The 17,418-nt window shown below is 43.3% G+C and overlaps 1 protein-coding gene across 3 annotated transcripts in view; it reads right to left on the reverse strand.

The window, feature by feature from the left end:
* The window catches only part of DDX11 (DEAD/H-box helicase 11), a 427,300-nt gene that overhangs the window by 397,114 nt on the left and 12,768 nt on the right, over window positions 1-17,418 (reverse strand). For all 3 annotated transcript variants that reach the window (XM_029599951.1, XM_029599952.1, XM_029599950.1), the window contains exon 2: window positions 14,644-14,787. In XM_029599951.1, coding sequence (XP_029455811.1) covers window positions 14,644-14,784 — 141 coding nt within the window. In that variant the 5' untranslated portion in view covers window positions 14,785-14,787. The remainder of the gene's footprint in view (window positions 1-14,643; window positions 14,788-17,418) is intronic.

Here is a 17,418-nt window from a genome sequence, read left to right on the forward strand (position 1 = left end):
GTTATGCACCTCTACCAGCAGATGGAGACAGAGCAAAGCTTACATCACAGTATACCCCATGCAGTGACATCAGCCTGCCAGTATTACTGCAAAAGCCAACTGTGGACAGACTAGTAAAAACTTAATAATAGATAACCATTCAAGTACTCAGCCAACAGGAAACACTGAGCTCAGACAAAGAAAGTATTAACACTAATCTAGGGACTGGATTAACCTTACCAGTAACCCCTGGAACACGTAACCACGCAGGAAGACCATAGCACAATCATTTGGCAGCCAAGGGTGAGAAGTTGGATTCATCTGTCTGTCCTAAAGAAAAGGAAATTATCAGGTAACTAGTAATTTCTCATTTCTTAGCATCCAGACAGATGAATTCAGAAACAATGAGATGTACTCAAGCTACTCCCGAATAGGGCGGGAGGCTGCGACCTCCCAAGCCTGCACATCCAGACGATAGTACCTGGAAAAGTTGTGTAAGGAGGACCATGTCACAGCTTGGCAAATGTCAACAAGAGATAATTTAACTTCCGCCCATGACACTGCCTGAAACCGAGTGGAATTAGCCCTAACCTGACTAGGGAACTGCTTTCCAGCATCCACATACATGAACATAAGAACATAAGAAGAACATAAGAAAATGCCATACTGGGTCAGACCAAGGGTCCATCAAGCCCAGCATCCTGTTTCCAACAGCGCCCAATCCAGGCCATAAGAACCTGGCAAGTACCCAAAAACTAAGTCTATTCCATGTAACCATTGCTAATGGCAGTGGCTATTCTCTAAGTGAACTTAATAGCAGGTAATGGACTTCTCCTCCAAGAACTTATCCAATCCTTTTTTAAACACAGCTATACTAACTGCACTAACCATATCCTCTGGCAACAAATTCCAGAGTTTAATTGTGCGTTGAGTAAAAAAGAACTTTCTTCGATTAGTTTTAAATGTGCCCCATGCTAACTTCATGGAGTGCCCCCTAGTCTTTCTACTATCCGAAAGAGTAAATAACCGATTCACATCTACCCGTTCTAGACCTCTCATGATTTTAAACACCTCTATCATATCCCCCCCTCAGTCGTCTCTTCTCCAAGCTGAAAAGTCCTAACCTCTTTAGTCTTTCCTCATAGGGGAGTTGTTCCATTCCCCTTATCATTTTGGTAGCCCTTCTCTGTACCTTCTCCATCGCAATTATATCTTTTTTGAGATGTGGCGACCAGAATTGTACACAGTATTCAAGGTGCGGTCTCACCATGGAGCGATACAGAGGCATTATGACATTTTCCGTTTTATTCACCATTCCCTTTCTAATAATTCCCAACATTCTGCTTGCTTTTTTGACTGCCGCAGCACACTGAACCGACGATTTCAATGTGTTATCCACTATGACACCTAGATCTCTTTCTTGGGTTGTAGCACCTAATATGGAACCCAACATTGCGTAATTATAGCATGGGTTATTTTTCCCTATATGCATCACCTTGCACTTATCCACATTAAATTTCATCTGCCATTTGGATGCCCAATTTTCCAGTCTCACAAGGTCTTCCTGCAATTTATCACAATCTGCTTGTGATTTAACTACTCTGAACAATTTTGTGTCATCTGCAAATTTGATTATCTCACTCGTCGTATTTCTTTCCAGATCATTTATAAATATATTGAAAAGTAAGGGCCCCAATACAGATCCCTGAGGCACTCTACTGCCCACTCCCTTCCACTGAGAAAATTGTCCATTTAATCCTACTCTCTGTTTCCTGTCTTTTAGCCAGTTTGCAATCCACGAAAGGACATCGCCACCTATCCCATGACTTTTAACTTTTCCTAGAAGCCTCTCATGAGGAACTTTGTCAAACGCCTTCTGAAAATCCAAGTATACTATATCTACCGGTTCACCTTTATCCACATGTTTATTAACTCCTTCAAAAAAGTGAAGCAGATTTGTGAGGCAAGACTTGCCCTGGGTAAAGCCATGCTGACTTTGTTCCATTAAACCATGTCTTTCTATATGTTCTATGATTTTGATGTTTAGAACATTTTCCACTATTTTTCCTGGCACTGAAGTCAGGTTTCCCGGATCGCCCCTGGTGCCCTTTTTAAATATTGGGGTTACATTAGCTATCCTCCAGTCTTCAGGTACAATGGATGATTTTAATGATAAGTTACAAATTTTTACTAATAGGTCTGAAATTTCATTTTTTAGTTCCTTCAGAACTCTGGGGTGTATACCATCCGGTCCAGGTGATTTAGTACTCTTCAGTTTGTCAATCAGGCCTACCACATCGTCTAGGTTCACCGTGATTTGATTCAGTCCATCTGAATCATTACCCATGAAAACCTTCTCCATTACGGGTACCTCCCCAACATCCTCTTCAGTAAACACTGAAGCAAAGAAATCATTTAATCTTTCCGCGATGGCCTTATCTTCTCTAAGTGCCCCTTTAACCCCTCGATCATCTAACGGTCCAACTGACTCCCTCACAGGCTTTCTGCTTCGGATATATTTTAAAAAGTTTTTACTGTGAGTTTTTGCCTCTACAGCCAACTTCTTTTCAAATTCTCTCTTAGCCTGTCTTATCAATGTCTTATATTTAACTTGCCAATGTTTATGCTTTACCCTATTTTCTTCTGTTGGATCCTTCTTCCAATTTTTGAATGAAGATCTTTTGGCTAAAATAGCTTCTTTCACCTCCCCTTTTAACCATGCTGGTAATCGTTTTGCCTTCTTTCCACCTTTCTTAATGTGTGGAATACATCTGGACTGTGCTTCTAGAATGGTATTTTTTAACAATGACCACGCCTCTTGGACATTTTTTACTTTTGTAGCTGCTCCTTTCAGTTTTTTTCTAACAATTTTTCTCATTTTATCAAAGTTTCCCTTTTGAAAGTTTAGCACGAGAGCCTTGGATTTGCACACTGTTCCTTTTCCAGTCATTAAATCAAATTTGATCATATTATGATCACTATTGCCAAGTGGCCCCACCACCGTTACCTCTCTCACCAAGTCCTGTGCTCCACTGAGAATTAGATCTAAAATTGCTCCCTCTCTTGTCGGTTCCTGAACCAATTGCTCCATAAAGCTATCATTTTTTCCAACCAGGAATGTTATCTCTCTAGCGTGACCCGATGATACATTTACCCAGTCTATATTGGGGTAATTGAAGTCTCCCATTATTACTGCACTACCAATTTGGTTAGCTTCCCTAATTTCTCTTAGCATTTCACTGTCCATCTCACCATCTTGACCAGGTGGACGGTAGTATACCCCTATCACTATAGTCTTCCCCGACACACAAGGGATTTCTACCCATAAAGATTCAATTTTGTATTTAGTCTCATGCAGGATGTTTATCCTGTTGGACTCTATGCCATCCCGGACATAAAGCGCCACAACTCCTCCCGAGTGCTCCTCTCTGTCACTGCGATATAATTTGTACCCCTTCATTATCGGACTCTTCCTGAGAAAGCTTCAGTCCCAACTCCTCTAGCTCCAGAGGAATAAGGGGTCGCAACTCTTCCTTCTTAAAGAGGCAAACTACCCATGGATCGTCTCCTTCCGTCCCGGGCTTCCCCAGAATCTGATCATCCCCGCCAGTATTCAGATTTGGGGAGAGGATCCCGTCCGGGTCTGCAGCAGCATCCTCCTGGGATGAGGGGAGGTCCTCCCCCTGCACGTCGAGATACCCACGGACCATGGCCACTCGTGACACCTGAGAGTCTGAGCGTGACTTGGGGCGTTTCGAAAGCCCCCAGCACAGTCTTATGACTTGCGCTTAGCCAACTTCCTGGCCAAGAACTCCTCGCGCATGAGAAGCACGAATTCAGGCGAGAAGCTACCCAGGTCAGCCTCGTCGCCACTGGAGTCCGACTGTTTCTCTGTTATCCTCCTGGCCCAGCTCTCACACCATGGGGGGACAGCAGGGGGTGGGGGGGGTGTCCTCCTGGGACTCCTTCCTGACCGAAGTAGTTGAGGCCACCAGAGACCAGCCCCCGAAGCTGACCTCCGTGCGGCCTTCTTGGGCTTCAGACCCTTTGAGGATGACCTCTTCTCCCCCTGCTGCACAAGAAGTGCACAGGGAGAGTGAGTCCAGGTAGGCCGACCACGTGCCACAGGCTTTACAAGCCTCCACCAGAGGTTTTTCAGCCATTTGCGTTCTGCCACGAATCCCCAAGGACACGAAACACGATCCCACAAAAATGGCATGCGTGCCAAAAATAGCCCGGGCCCTCCGAGCAGTCACGCGGGAAGGCAGCCGGCAGAGAAGGAAGCCTGAAGAAAACCACAAAATGGCCGCTGCTAAAATTAGCTCAGCACTACCAAGCAATCACGAGTAGCGAGGTCCTGATTCCCCGCCAGGGCAGGCCCTGCGGCCCTGAACCAGCTGCCTGATCCCTCCCCTGGAGCCCTCCAACGTTCGAGAGGCTGCCAGGCTCAGCTCTGCCGAGCAGACTGAGGCACCTGGCAGAGCCACTGACAAGAAGCAGGGAAGCTTTTTGTTTTTTTAAACTTAACCAATCTAAAAAAATAACAAACTTTCCCCACAGGGTCTACTTCCCTGGGTCAGCAGCCACTCCAAGGGAGGCTTCGGGACCGCTGAGGGAGCCAGTCCCTTGGCTTTTGGGGGTCCTCAGGCTAGCACAGCCAGGGGTATCCAACCCCCCCCCCCCCCCCCCCCCCCCCCCGGTTAGCCCGACTCTACCCGAGGGATGGCCGAAAACGGAACCTGGCACCTCAGGGATCAAACACCTCCAGAACTCAGCCAAGAGCTGCAAGTATGCACCACCATCTGCTGGAGACAGAGAAATACTGGGGAGCTGTAGGTGGCACACTTGGTATATAGCAGTGCCTCGAAGCTTTGTTCTCTTTCGCCATCTGCTGGTGGGAGTGCATAACCCACTGGTCTGGGTATGTTCAGGAAGGCTGCCGTTCCCACACTGAGAGGGAAGGGATAGTCTCCTAGCTAAAAGCCCCGATGGAGCCAGCCGCTGCCTTTTTGTGCTCACCCGGCCATTGGACTGGCCCTCCCTTCCCGATGCACAGCTGAAACACAGCCACTCTCTATTAAGCCAAGATCACACCAAACTGCAGTCAATCTCTTACTTCAGCGCAGCCCAAATCACGCCAACCTTAAAAACTTTTGTATTTCAACACCTCAACCGCCAAAACTAGCAAGAGGGAAGTCATCGGCAAAGGGTAGTGACCTTACATTTGAAGAAAAAAAAAAGTAGTTAACTTTATGAAGTATTTTCTTCCTCTGGCTGTAAAACAGAACTGCCAGGGGAACAAATCGCCTCCCAAAAAAATCTTCTCTAATCCTGCAGCCGCCTTAGCGGCCTCATGAACCAGAGAGATCTGGACCACCAAACTTACATCCTATGGATGCAAGGACCGAACGTACAAAAAGGGTCACCAACCCCCAGCTCGTCCACCTCAACCAGACAGGGAAGAACCCATTAGGACCCAGAAACCCCCTGGGAGGAATGCTCCAAACTCAAAAATCGAAACCACACTGCAGAACTGCAGGTTTTGCACAATCTACCATCTTTTGGAGACAGATGTTGGAGAAATACTGAGGAGCTGAGGTGGCATATGGGGATTATGTTGCAGTGTCAGTAAAACTTTCTCTGTCTCCATCTGCTGGCAGGGAGGCAAAACCCAGGAGTCTGGACTGATCTGGATACACACAGGGAATTTGTATTTCTTTCCGCAATGGCCTTATCGTCCCTAAGTGCCCCTTCGACCCTCATCATCTAAGGAACCAACTGACTCTGTCGCAGGCTTTCTGCTTTGGATATATTTTTTAAAGTTTTTATTATAAGTTTTTGCCTCTGTGGCCAACTTCTTTTCAAATTCTCTCTTAGCCTGTCTTATCAATGTCTTACATTTAACTTGACAATGCTTATGCTTTATCCTATTTTCTTCTAATGGATCCTTCTTCCAATTTTTGAATGAAGATCTTTTGGCTAACATAGTCTCTTTCACCTCACTTTTTATCCATGCTGGCAATCGTTTGACCTTCCTTCCACCTTTCTTAATGCATGGAATACATCTGGGCTGCGCTTCTAAGATGGTATTTTTTAACAATGTCCATGCCTGCTGCATACTTTTTACCTTTGTAGCTGCACCTTTCAGGTTTTTTGGGGTTTGTTTGTTGGTTTTTTTTCGGGGGGGGTGAACTATTTTTCTCAAAGTTCCCTTTTGAAAGTTTAGTTCTAGAGCATGGATTTACTTACTGTCCCCCTTCCAGTTATTAATTCAAATTTGATCATATTATGATCACTATTGCCAAACTGCCCTCACCACCATTACTTCTCTCACCAAATCCTGAGCTCCACTGAGAATTACATCTAAAATTGCTCCCTTTCATCGGTTCCTAAACCAGTTACTCCATAAAACTATTTATTCCATACAAGAATTTTATCTCTCTAGCATATCCTGATGTTTCACTTACCCAGTCAATATTGGAGTAACTGAACTCTCCATTACTGCACTACCAATTTGGTTAGCTTCCCTAATTTCTCTTAGCATTTCACTGTCCGTCTCACCATCTTGGCTAGGTGGATGGTAGTGTACTCCTATCACTATACTCTTCCCCAACACACAAGGGATTTCTACCCATAAAGATTCGATTGTGCATTGTCTCATGCAGGATGTTTATCCTGTTGGACTCTATGCCATCCCAGACATAAAGCGCCACCCCGTCACCAAGATGCTCCTCATTGCGATATAATTTGTACCCTGGTATAGTACTATCCCATTGGTTATCCTCTTTCCACCATGTCTCTGAGCTGCCAATTAAGTCTATATCATCATTCACTGCTATCCACACTCTCCCCTTAACGACCTATGGCATTAGCATACAAACATTTCAAAGTGTGTTTTTTGTTTGTATTATTTATTTATTTATTTTTGTATACCGATATTTGTGGTAGCTTCACACCGGTTTACATCAAATGTACAGAGTATGGAGGAGAAGGAAGGAGCAGCCTACCTGCTGGGAACCCCGAGACCACGCTGAAGCGGTGAGAGGAAAGAGCGAACAAGAACAGCTGAATCCCTGGTCGAGGGAGGCGGGAGGTCCGGGTCGAAAGGACGGCCCCCACTGTGACGTCATAATCTGGTGCCCCGGGACAGCATTAAAGAGAGGGCCCTGCGGCAGGAGGCTGAGGAGAAGGAAGGAGCAGCCTACCTGCTGGGAACCCCGAGACCACGCTGAAGCGGTGAGAGGAAAGAGCGAACAAGAACAGCTGAATCCCTGTCGAGGGAGGCGGGAGGTCCGGGTCGAGAAGACGGCCCCCACTGTGACGTCATAATCTGGTGCCCCGGGACAGCATTAAAGAGAGGGCCCTGCGGCGCGCAGCCGAAGCCGCGTGCCAAAGGGGCGCGCCCCTGGTAAAGCTTTTGATTTTCTTAAAATATTATGGGAAAGAAACGAAAATCTAAGACCTGGACTTCCTTACCTACCATCCCTATGTCGAGGATACATGGACCCATGGACGACCATATTTTACATATGGGTGAGTCCGTGGTGGGGGGAAATACAGAAGGAAATTCCCAATTGGGAGTTTCCTTAAGCCCCAGGTCCACACAACCTCCCCAACAACCACTTAGAGAGAGTAGTGGCTTAGTAGTAAATCTTGGAAACCCTCTGTTAGTAACCCAATCCCAAGGGGGGAATGTGAGTGCTACAGAGGGAAGTACACATTTGATTAATGTTATGCAAGGGGACTACCCTGCTGCAAATAATGTGATACCATGCCCTATGATAGTAGAGCTAGAAACAAATGAGCAAGATGGGAGGGAAGTTGAACCAGAGAATGTGACTTTATTGGATGTTTGGAGACTATCTGTTAAAATTGATAGAAAATTATCTAGGTCAGCTGCACAAGTGCATGATTTTTCTGTCCAAGTAAAAGCTAAATTTGAGGATCTAGAAATTAGAACTGTAAAACTTGAACAAGAGGTGGCAGGGTTAAACCCGCAAATTAAATTGATGCATGCCACAAATACTACATTTATTAAAGACAATTTGATGCTGCATAATCAAATTGAAATTCCTGAGAATGAATTGAGGTCGTTCAATCTAAGGTTATTGAACTTCCCTTATTCGAGATTAATGTCAGCTATCGAATTGTTTAATAAATATGTAGTTGAGATATTAGCTTTTGAGCAAGATAAAATTCCTGTATTGTCAAAGTTATATTATTTGTCTATAAAAAGAGTGCACCAAGTTCAAGAGGGAGGTCTAGATAGTCTGAATAGCCCTGGAGTATCCACCTTTCTGGAAGACTCCATGGATAATATTCATACAAGAGCAACGCTATTGGTTTCTTTTCCTTAAAAAAGGATAAAGACTTATTTTTCTCTAAATACTTTCAGAACAAGGATTTCCTATTTTGCGGGCAAAAAATTTTAGTATTTCCAGATGTTTCTCGCGCAACTCAAGCGCGTAGGAAACAGTTTCTTTCTTTTAAGAAACAAGCCCTAGAAATAGGAGCAAGTTTCTTTCTAAAATTCCCCTGCAAATGTTATATAATGTTTCAGAATAATAAGTTTATCTTTACAGACCCCACTCACTTGGAGCGCTTTTTGAAGGATAAAAAACAGGAACATAGTGTTGTATAGGTGTTAGGTTGAAAAAGAGAGAAGACACCCAGCAAATAGGTAACCCCTTCTCCTCCTAGATGTGGGCTAGATGTAAAGCATTATGTATTTAATTGAAGTGATAATTGTTGTTTCTTGAAATTCCTGGATTATTGCATTTGTTTAAATGTTATAAATCAATAAAAAAAAAAAAATGTACAGAGTATAACAAATAAAATAAATATAAAAACATTCATAAAATAACTATTAACAACTAAATGAAATATCAAAACTAATCTAAAATGGCATAAAAGAAAAAAAAACACATCGTAAAAAACATAATTAAATATAATTAAAACAAGTTAAAAGAAACTAAAAAGAAACATAATACCTTCATCATTACTGAACTCGTCACGTAAAAGCTTGCAGGAATAGCCACATGTTTTCAATTTCTTTTTGAAAGTCTGCAAATTCACTTCTAGCCTTAATTCTAGTGGCAGTGCGTTCCATAACCCTGGACCTGCAAGGGATAGTGCTCTTTCTCTTACTGTATTTAAATGTGCTAATTTGTGGGGACAGGATCATTAAAAGTCCCTTGCCTGCAGAACGCAAGTTTCGCTGTGGAGCATGAAAATGTAAAGCATCATTAAATATAATTTTGTGAATTAAAACGAATGTCTTAAATTTTATTCTAAACATAAGTGGCAGCCAGTGCAATTCCTTTAAAATTGGAGTTATGTGATCGTATTTTCTGGTATTTGATAGAAATCGTGCAGCAAGGTTCTAGAGTAGTTGAAGCGAGCGGGTGATAGACGCTGGGAGGCCCAGTAACAGGGCATTGCAGTAGTCTATTTTAGAAAAGATAAGTGCTTGTAAAACTATTCTAAAATCATTAGCATGAAGGAGAGGTTTCAATTTTTTTTTTTAAATATCCAGCTTGAAAAAACCATCTTTTATTAGAGTTGATAAAATTCTTCCAATTTACTTCGCTATCTAAAATTACTCCTAGGTCTTTTGCTTCATTTACAATAGTATATTTGGGCTTTAAGGATTCAATTTCAAGGTACGTGATGTCATTTAATTTATTACAAATTAGCAAAATCTCTGTTTTTGATTGAATTAAAGAGAGGCTCATATGAGTTAAAAGTCGTTGTATGGATCCAAGATAAATTTCCCATAATTTGAGGGTGTTTTCAATAGTGTTGTTAATAGGAAGCAAGATTTGGACGTCATCTGCATAAATATAATGTGTAATTCCTAGGCCAGCTAATAGCTTGCACAATGGCAACATATAAATGTTGAAGAGTGTGGTGGATAAGGAGGAACCTTGGGGCATTCCATGGAGAAGTTCAATTTGGTTAGATTCAAAGACCCCGAATTTTGACTTTGAATGATTGATTTTTTAAGTATGATTTAAACCATTGAAGGGTGATACTTGATAACCCTATTTCAAGAAGCCTAGTATTTATTAGAATCTCCTGGTTTATCGTGTCGACCGCTGCAGATATATCCAACATTATTAAAAGATATGATTGGCCATTATCTTTTAATAATATCACTTTCAGAAAAAATTTTTAAACTTGGCTGTTCGCCCAAGCATACCCCTGAAGAAACCGCAGGGTCACCCCCACAGTTACATACCCCGCGGTTGCGTCCTCTTTCAGCAACTCAAAAAAAGGAACTGTTTCTCGGCTAACTGCACTTTAATATAACTTGCCTAATATTACACACGATGTAAATTTGTATATAATGCTTACCATGTAAGCACTTACGTTTCTGCTTATTTGCTCTGTTCTCCAGTTAGAAATTGTTTAACCTATCCTTTTCTCTAACAACCAAGTTCCACATTCCCTGTTATAATGTAATTTCTTGCTTTCATTGTTAACTGGTTTTTCCCCCTAGTTCATTGTAAACCGGTAAGATAAGACCTGGTCTTGAGCATCGGTATATTAAAAAGAATTTAAATAAATAAATAAATAAATAAATAAATAAATAAATTATCTAGTCCTCTTAAAATGGTATCAGTTGGAGAGACAAGTAAAGTCTCAGTATTAAAAAATTTACGAAATCCAAATTGTGCAGGATATAAAATATTGTTGGTATCTAGGTATTCAGTAAGTTGCTGGTTAACAACTTCTTCTATTAGCTTGGATATAAACGGTAAGTTAGAAATGGGTCTAAAATTACAGGGATCTGTAATATCTAGTTTAGGTTCTTTTAATATTGGTTTAACAACGGCACATTTCAGTCTATCAGGAGAAAGACCTTGGTTTAAGGAAGTATTGATCGGCCAGAGCACTGGCAATGATATTAGGTATTAATTTTAATGTTTTTGTTGGAATAGCATCAATCGGATGGACTGCAGGGTTCATTTTAGCGAATAATGTCACGATTTCAGAAGATGATATGTTTTCAAAATTTGTCCAAGATAGTTGATTAATAGGCAATGTAATCTGTTGAGTTTTGATATGAGAGAAGTTGTTGATTAAAGTAGAAATCTTGTCTCTGAATAAATAAGCGAATTCATTGCTGTACATTATCCTGTGGAAAAGAGGGCGGATTAGTTTTAATGAGATCTGATATGTAAGCAAAGAGAACTTTAGGGTTAAATTGGTAGTCATGTAATTTTTTGGAATAAAAGTCGTGGAGTTAATAGAGGATCTGTATTTGCTTAGGGCAGCTCTATAACTACCAAGAGTAGTATTATTTGGATTTTTTCGCCATTTTCTCTCCAGACTCCATAAAGTTGATTTAAGGTTTTTTTAAGCTCAGTGTATACCAAGGTGCTTTGTATTTATTGGAGGGAAAACGGGACATATAGAATCTCCGACATTAGTCGTTAAGGAATGCCAGGAGCATAGTGCAGAATCAATATTAGTGGTATCAAGATTATTTAGGGCAACAGGCAACAATTCATCAATTCATATAATTTGCAAGGTTTCCTAAATTCAATTGTTTTCGATGTGGAGAAATTATATTTTGAAAAATTTAGGGGGCGACGTGACTGAATTAAACTATGGTCCAACCATGGAACAGGTGAACAACTTAAGGGATTAAGTTCCTCAAGAAAAGAATTAGCAAAGATCAGGTCAAGCGTGTGGCCTGCTATGTGCGTAGGAAGATTTACAATTTGTCTAAATCCAATAGCATGCATGGTATTCAAAAAAGATTCACAGTATGAAGTAAGCGGTATAGTGTCAACATGCAGATTGAAGTCTCCCAGTACTAGGGCCAGAATATCGATGTCAATATTCTCCAATAAAAATTCAGTTAAAGGCAAGATGTTGTGTTCCAGTAAACCAGGTGGGGCATATATCAGACAAATCTGAAGATTTTTGGATTTAAATGGTGTGGTATCTAATGGCTAGTATGCAATGTAAAATTAAATTTCTTATGAGCAGCAAGTAATAACCCTCCCCCCCCTTCTATTTGCCCTAGGTATGGAAAAAATATCATAGAGAGATTTAGGAAGCTGATTAGTTAGAACAGTATCCATACTTTTAAACCATGTTTCAGTGATACAGCAAATAGGATGATTATCAACAAGATGGTCAATTAAAACCGGAACCTTTTTTACAAGTGTTCATGAGAGTTAAAGAAAGAACTGTTAAAGCTATCAATTGAGGGTTAGAAATTGTGGGAATCGTTACGAGGGTCCGTGAATCATTTCTCCAATTTGTTTTCTTAGTTCTTCTTCTGTATTGGCTAAACAATAGTGTCTGTTTTATCTCCATATTTTTAAGCCTTTGTTAGAGAATTCTAAAAGAAAAAGGTTAAAGAGGGTGGCCTTCAATTGTTGATTCTTCATTGGGTTTATGGAAGCCGCAGTGGGAAGCACAAAGGGGATGCACTAAGGGGGAAGCCCCTTGTATGCGCGCCAGCAAGAAGTTCACAGTGCTTTAAGACCCGCGCCGAAAGATGACATCAGTGGGAGGAGGGGCTAGCCCTCGCAGGTAGCACAGCCAAACTGTCCGAGGGGAGTCCTACAGTCCAGATTCACAAGCAGGATTGGTGGAGGCCTCAGAAGGTCAATAGAGGCAGCAGAGGCAGGCTCGATGAGGTAGTGGCCCCGGGTCAGTTCCCAGCACTTTAAGACCCACGCCATTCTGCTTTTCAGTTGACAGGGTTAAAATGGAATCTTTTAGCTCAGGTGAACTTTTAATTATAGGCACTTGGACTACTATTCTTATTACTGGAAACTGTGTTGGGATGCCCTAACGCTAATGCTTCATTAGCATCCTTCAAAGATACCTCACTTCGAACCATGCACTGCTGAGCAACTGTTGGCATTCCCCTTTGATTTAGTTTAAAAGCTGCTCTATCTCCTTCTTCTATATCCCCAAGGAGTCAGGCCCAGCCACTCCGAGAGTCAAGGACCGAGAGATCAAACCCGGCAACTCATCTCTCGGGAAAAAAAACAAAGAAGAGTTCTATATGGCCCCAAATCTGGGGGACTAGCCCCCCTTCCTCACAAGGAGAGCCACCCCCATTATCCTCATGATCCACCTGCATTCAAGCTGACATACTGCACTGCGCCACTGGCGCTTGACCGTGAAAATAGGCGGAGGAGCACTCGGAGTGCCCGGAACTACCTAAGTACTGTGGACTCAGAAGACTGACCCTGTAGAAATGCCTACAGACCCTGGAAGAATTCTACCCAGAAAAAGGAGGACTGATCTATTCCAGACCCCATAGGCCCGAACTTGACGTCCTGAGAGCTAGTGTCCCATGAGGACTCAACCTGTCAAGCAAGCAAGGAAGGGGACACCCTTGCCATGTCTCCCTCAGTCCCACTCTCCCTCAGACTGAAGAGATGGACCATCGCCAGCAAAATCAGAAGGAGGCAAATCTCCCTGAGCATCTAGGCAGTGCTGACACAGGCTTAAAGAAAGCTCTGGCTGAATGGCCTTGATGTGGCATGCAGCACAAATCGATAAGGCACTTAAGCTTCTTCGTCATGGGTGCCGCGGCTGTAAGCGTGCACAGTGATAAAGACTTGTGCCCTGATTACCCATGAGTATAAGCCAAGTCCAAAATGGATGCACAAAAACTGTGCATCCAAGCAAATGCACTTAGGCTGCTCATCTAACTGGACGCCCAAACTGAGCGCGCCCAGTACTGATGCCTAAGCTGGAAGCACAAGATGTGCATCCAGAAGGAAGAACACCCAAACTGGACACACAGGCACACACACGGATGCGCAGGCAAGCACCAACACCTGCAGCAAAAATGCGCAAAACTACCCCACAGTCTACCACTCACCAAAATGGGAGAAGCCTGGAAGCGGGACCTAGCCAAACAGTATTCAACCCGCCATGCCATGCCTGCAGTATCGCTCTACCTCACAGAATTCCCCAGAGACGTGAGCGGGACAGCCGAATGCCAAAGAATCAGACCCTTCTCCTGCTTTCTTCCTTTTCGCCTTTTTTTTTTTTTTTTAATAAAGTAAAAAACTTTTACCTGAGCTCAGCTCTCCCTGGCTGAGGGCAGAAACGGGTCCTGGCTACAAGGGAAGAGGACTAAAGCTTTCATCGTCTAGCCTCTCAGCGTGCAACCGCTGATTCAAATTTAGGTCCATGCCAGTCAAGGCTTCTGGAGGGAGGGAATGCACGGTTATCACCTCAGAAAGCAAGTGGCACTACATAGACATCTCGTCTATCTGATATCTACTTTTCAACTTCTTTTTTTTTTTTTTTAACTCACAGGCAATCCCCCTGAAAGGAAATGCATGTCCACCATCTGCTGGAGATGGAGAATACTGGTGGGCTGAAGTTGGGGCAGGACTACATAACCGAGATGTCAGCTTTTGCTCTGTCTCCATCTGCTGGCAGAGGTGCATAACCCACTCACTGGGATTGACCTGCCCAAACGTTGAGGAAACCACTTTTATTGTAATTAAAGGTTATGCAGTACATACACTTTTAAATAAATAAATAAGTCTCTACATATGCAGCCTTCGGGGTTCATTGAACTGGATACTCTGTCTAATGCAAGACCAGTTCTCAGCTGCGGTTTGTCTTCAGTAAAGAAGTGCAGTGAAACCATTCTCCATGACAAGTACTTACAGTTCCTGTTGGGCTCTCAAATATCCCAATTTTCCCATCTTCCAAGACATGGTACAGCTCGGCCATGAACTCCTCTTGGATGGAATATGGCTTGTAAGGAAATGGAAAATGGACTGTATTCTCCTGCGTTTTACTGGCCATTTGCTTTAAAATAAAGAAAAGATGAAAACTGTATGAAAAGCAGGTCTTTTCCAGTGGCAAGGCTCTTTAGAACTGCAACATCTTTCTCTCAATTGTAGGCTAGAGGGCCCAGTCTGTAAACGCCTTCATGCTTTCTTTCATCCCTTCCCTTTACCCAAGCAACCAATAAATCAATGAGCTAGCAATGTTCGGGATTAAGTATATGCTGTAGGTCTAAACAGCCTTTGAAGGAAAGAGATTTCTGTTCTGATCAGAGCCAGCAGAGCTGATAGCCAACTAGAAACAGAGGACCCAGATCATACTTCTAAATTACAGTTGTAAGGCTAGATATGCGTTTCAACGTGCCTGTTCAAGTTAATGTAGTTAATTTTGCAATCAGCGACAATGGAATGCTGGTAACAGTCATTGTATGACAGGCTGCCTGTCTCCAACCGCTTTATAAATTCCAGCTCAGATCTGCTCAGTTTACTATGTAATTCCCTTAGCTACTACAGAAAATAATTATATTCTGAGGGTAAGAATGTGTTCTTTATGAAGTCATCAAGCAGTAAGTCACTGACCAAAGCGATACGCCCTTGCCATCAGTTACAGAAAGAGCAAGTGCTGTATTCATTTCTATGTAGTAATGTTCCCAGGAATCTGAGGGAGCTCAGAGATGTGCTGGCAGGTCCATTGCATGATCTGTTCAACAGATCCCTGGAAACGGGAGTTTCTGCAAAGCTTTTGATATGGTCCTGCATAGGTGGCTTGTGAATAAAATGAGAAACTTGGGAATGAGTATCAAGGTGATGTGGATTACAAACTGATTGATGGATAGAAGACAGCATGTAATGGAGAAATTTCTTACCTGATAATTTCGTTTTCCTTAGTGTAGACAGATGGACTCAGAACCAATGGGTTATGTCAGGGTTTTCCAAACCTGTCCTGGGGACCCCACAGCCAATCAGGTTTTCAGGATATTCACAATGAATATACATGAGATAAATTTGCTTATACTGAGTCTCCATGGTATGTAAATGTACCTCATGCATATTCACTGTGGATATCCTAAAAACCCGACTGGCTGTGGGGTCCCCAGGACAGGTTTGGGAGCCCTGGGTTATGTGCTCCCCTGCTAGCAGATGGAGATGGAGTCAGGTTTCAAAGCTGACATCACCTTAGATATACCCCTGCAGTGACCTCAGCCATTCGGTATTCTCTGCAAAAGCCATCGTGGACTAGGTATTGAGAAAGTTGATTAAGACTTGATTAAAACTCGATTAAAAAAAACTTGAAGGCCGGAGGCCATAGTCACACTCAATCAGACACAAGCGCTGAATCCCGGCCAACTCGTAGAAACCCCAATCCAGGGGTAGGGAGATGGCTTACCCATAATCCCTTTGGGACTAGGTTCATGTGCGTACCCTTGGCACTATTCGTGGGTAGCCGTGGGCAGGATGCTGAGTCCATCTGTCTACACTAAGGAAAATGATATTATCAGATAAGTGATGTCTCCATTTCCTAGCTGTAGCCAGATGGACTCAGGACCAATGGTATGACGAAAGGCTACTTCCAGATGAGGCGGGAGGCTACCCATGGCCAGTTAGTACTGTCCTCGCAAAGGCTGCATCCTCCTGGGCTTGGACGTCCAAGTGATAGAACCTGGAGAAGGCGTGCAAGGAAGACCAAGTCACTGCTCGGCAAATGTCGCCAGGAGATAGTAGCTTAGCTTCCGCCCAGGATACTGCCTGAGCCCTAGTGGAGTGAGCTTTCATCTGAAGGGTAGAGGCTTCCCTGCCTATACATAAGCTCCCGTAATTACTTCATTAATCCAGCGGAGCAGCTTCGCCTTGTTTCTTTCTGCCGTGAAGAACAAATAGGCTGTCCGTCTTGCACACCAATCGGTATGTTCTGGGTATCAGAACCAACAGCCTGCCGATGTTTAAGTGGCACACAAAGCGGTAGTCTTCCGAGTCCTTGCATCTATCTAGGAACGGTAAGGAAATGGACTGGTTCAGGTGGAACTCCGAGACTACCTTTGGTAAAAAGGAAGGGATGGTGCGAAGCTGCAACATTCTCGGAGTCAGCCGGAAGAACGGCTCCCGACATGACAGAGCCTGTAATTCAGAGATGCGACACCACCAAAAATATGGTCTTCAGCGTTAGTAGGCCTAGGGATAGAGCTCACAGGAGCCGGAAAGAAGGCCCTCCCAGGAAGTCCAATACAAGGTTGAGATTCCATAGGGGGACTGGCCACCTTAAGGGCGGTCGGAAGTGTTTAACCCCTTTCAAGAAACGGGTCAAGTCCAGATGCGTAGCTAAGCGAGCTCCGTTCACCTCGCCTCTGAAGCAGGAAAGACCTGCAACCTGAACCTTCAAGGAGTTGAGGGACAGCCCTTTGTTTAGACCATCCTGTAAGAATTCCAGGATCATAGGGATCTTGGTCATCCGAGGGGGCACCCCGCATTCTTCGCACCAGGCCTCAAAAATTCTCCAGATCCTCACGTATGCCAGGGACGTCAAGCACTTCCACGCACGAAGAAGGGTGGCTATTACGCCCAAGTATCCCTGCTTTTTCAGGCAAGCCCTCTCGAGGGCCAGACCATAAGACAAAATCGAGTCAGGTCCTGATGGAGGATCGGACGTTGTTGGAGG

The sequence above is a fragment of the Rhinatrema bivittatum genome, chromosome 4 (genome assembly GCF_901001135.1).
Source record: "Rhinatrema bivittatum chromosome 4, aRhiBiv1.1, whole genome shotgun sequence".
Taxonomy (NCBI): Eukaryota; Metazoa; Chordata; class Amphibia; order Gymnophiona; family Rhinatrematidae; genus Rhinatrema; species Rhinatrema bivittatum.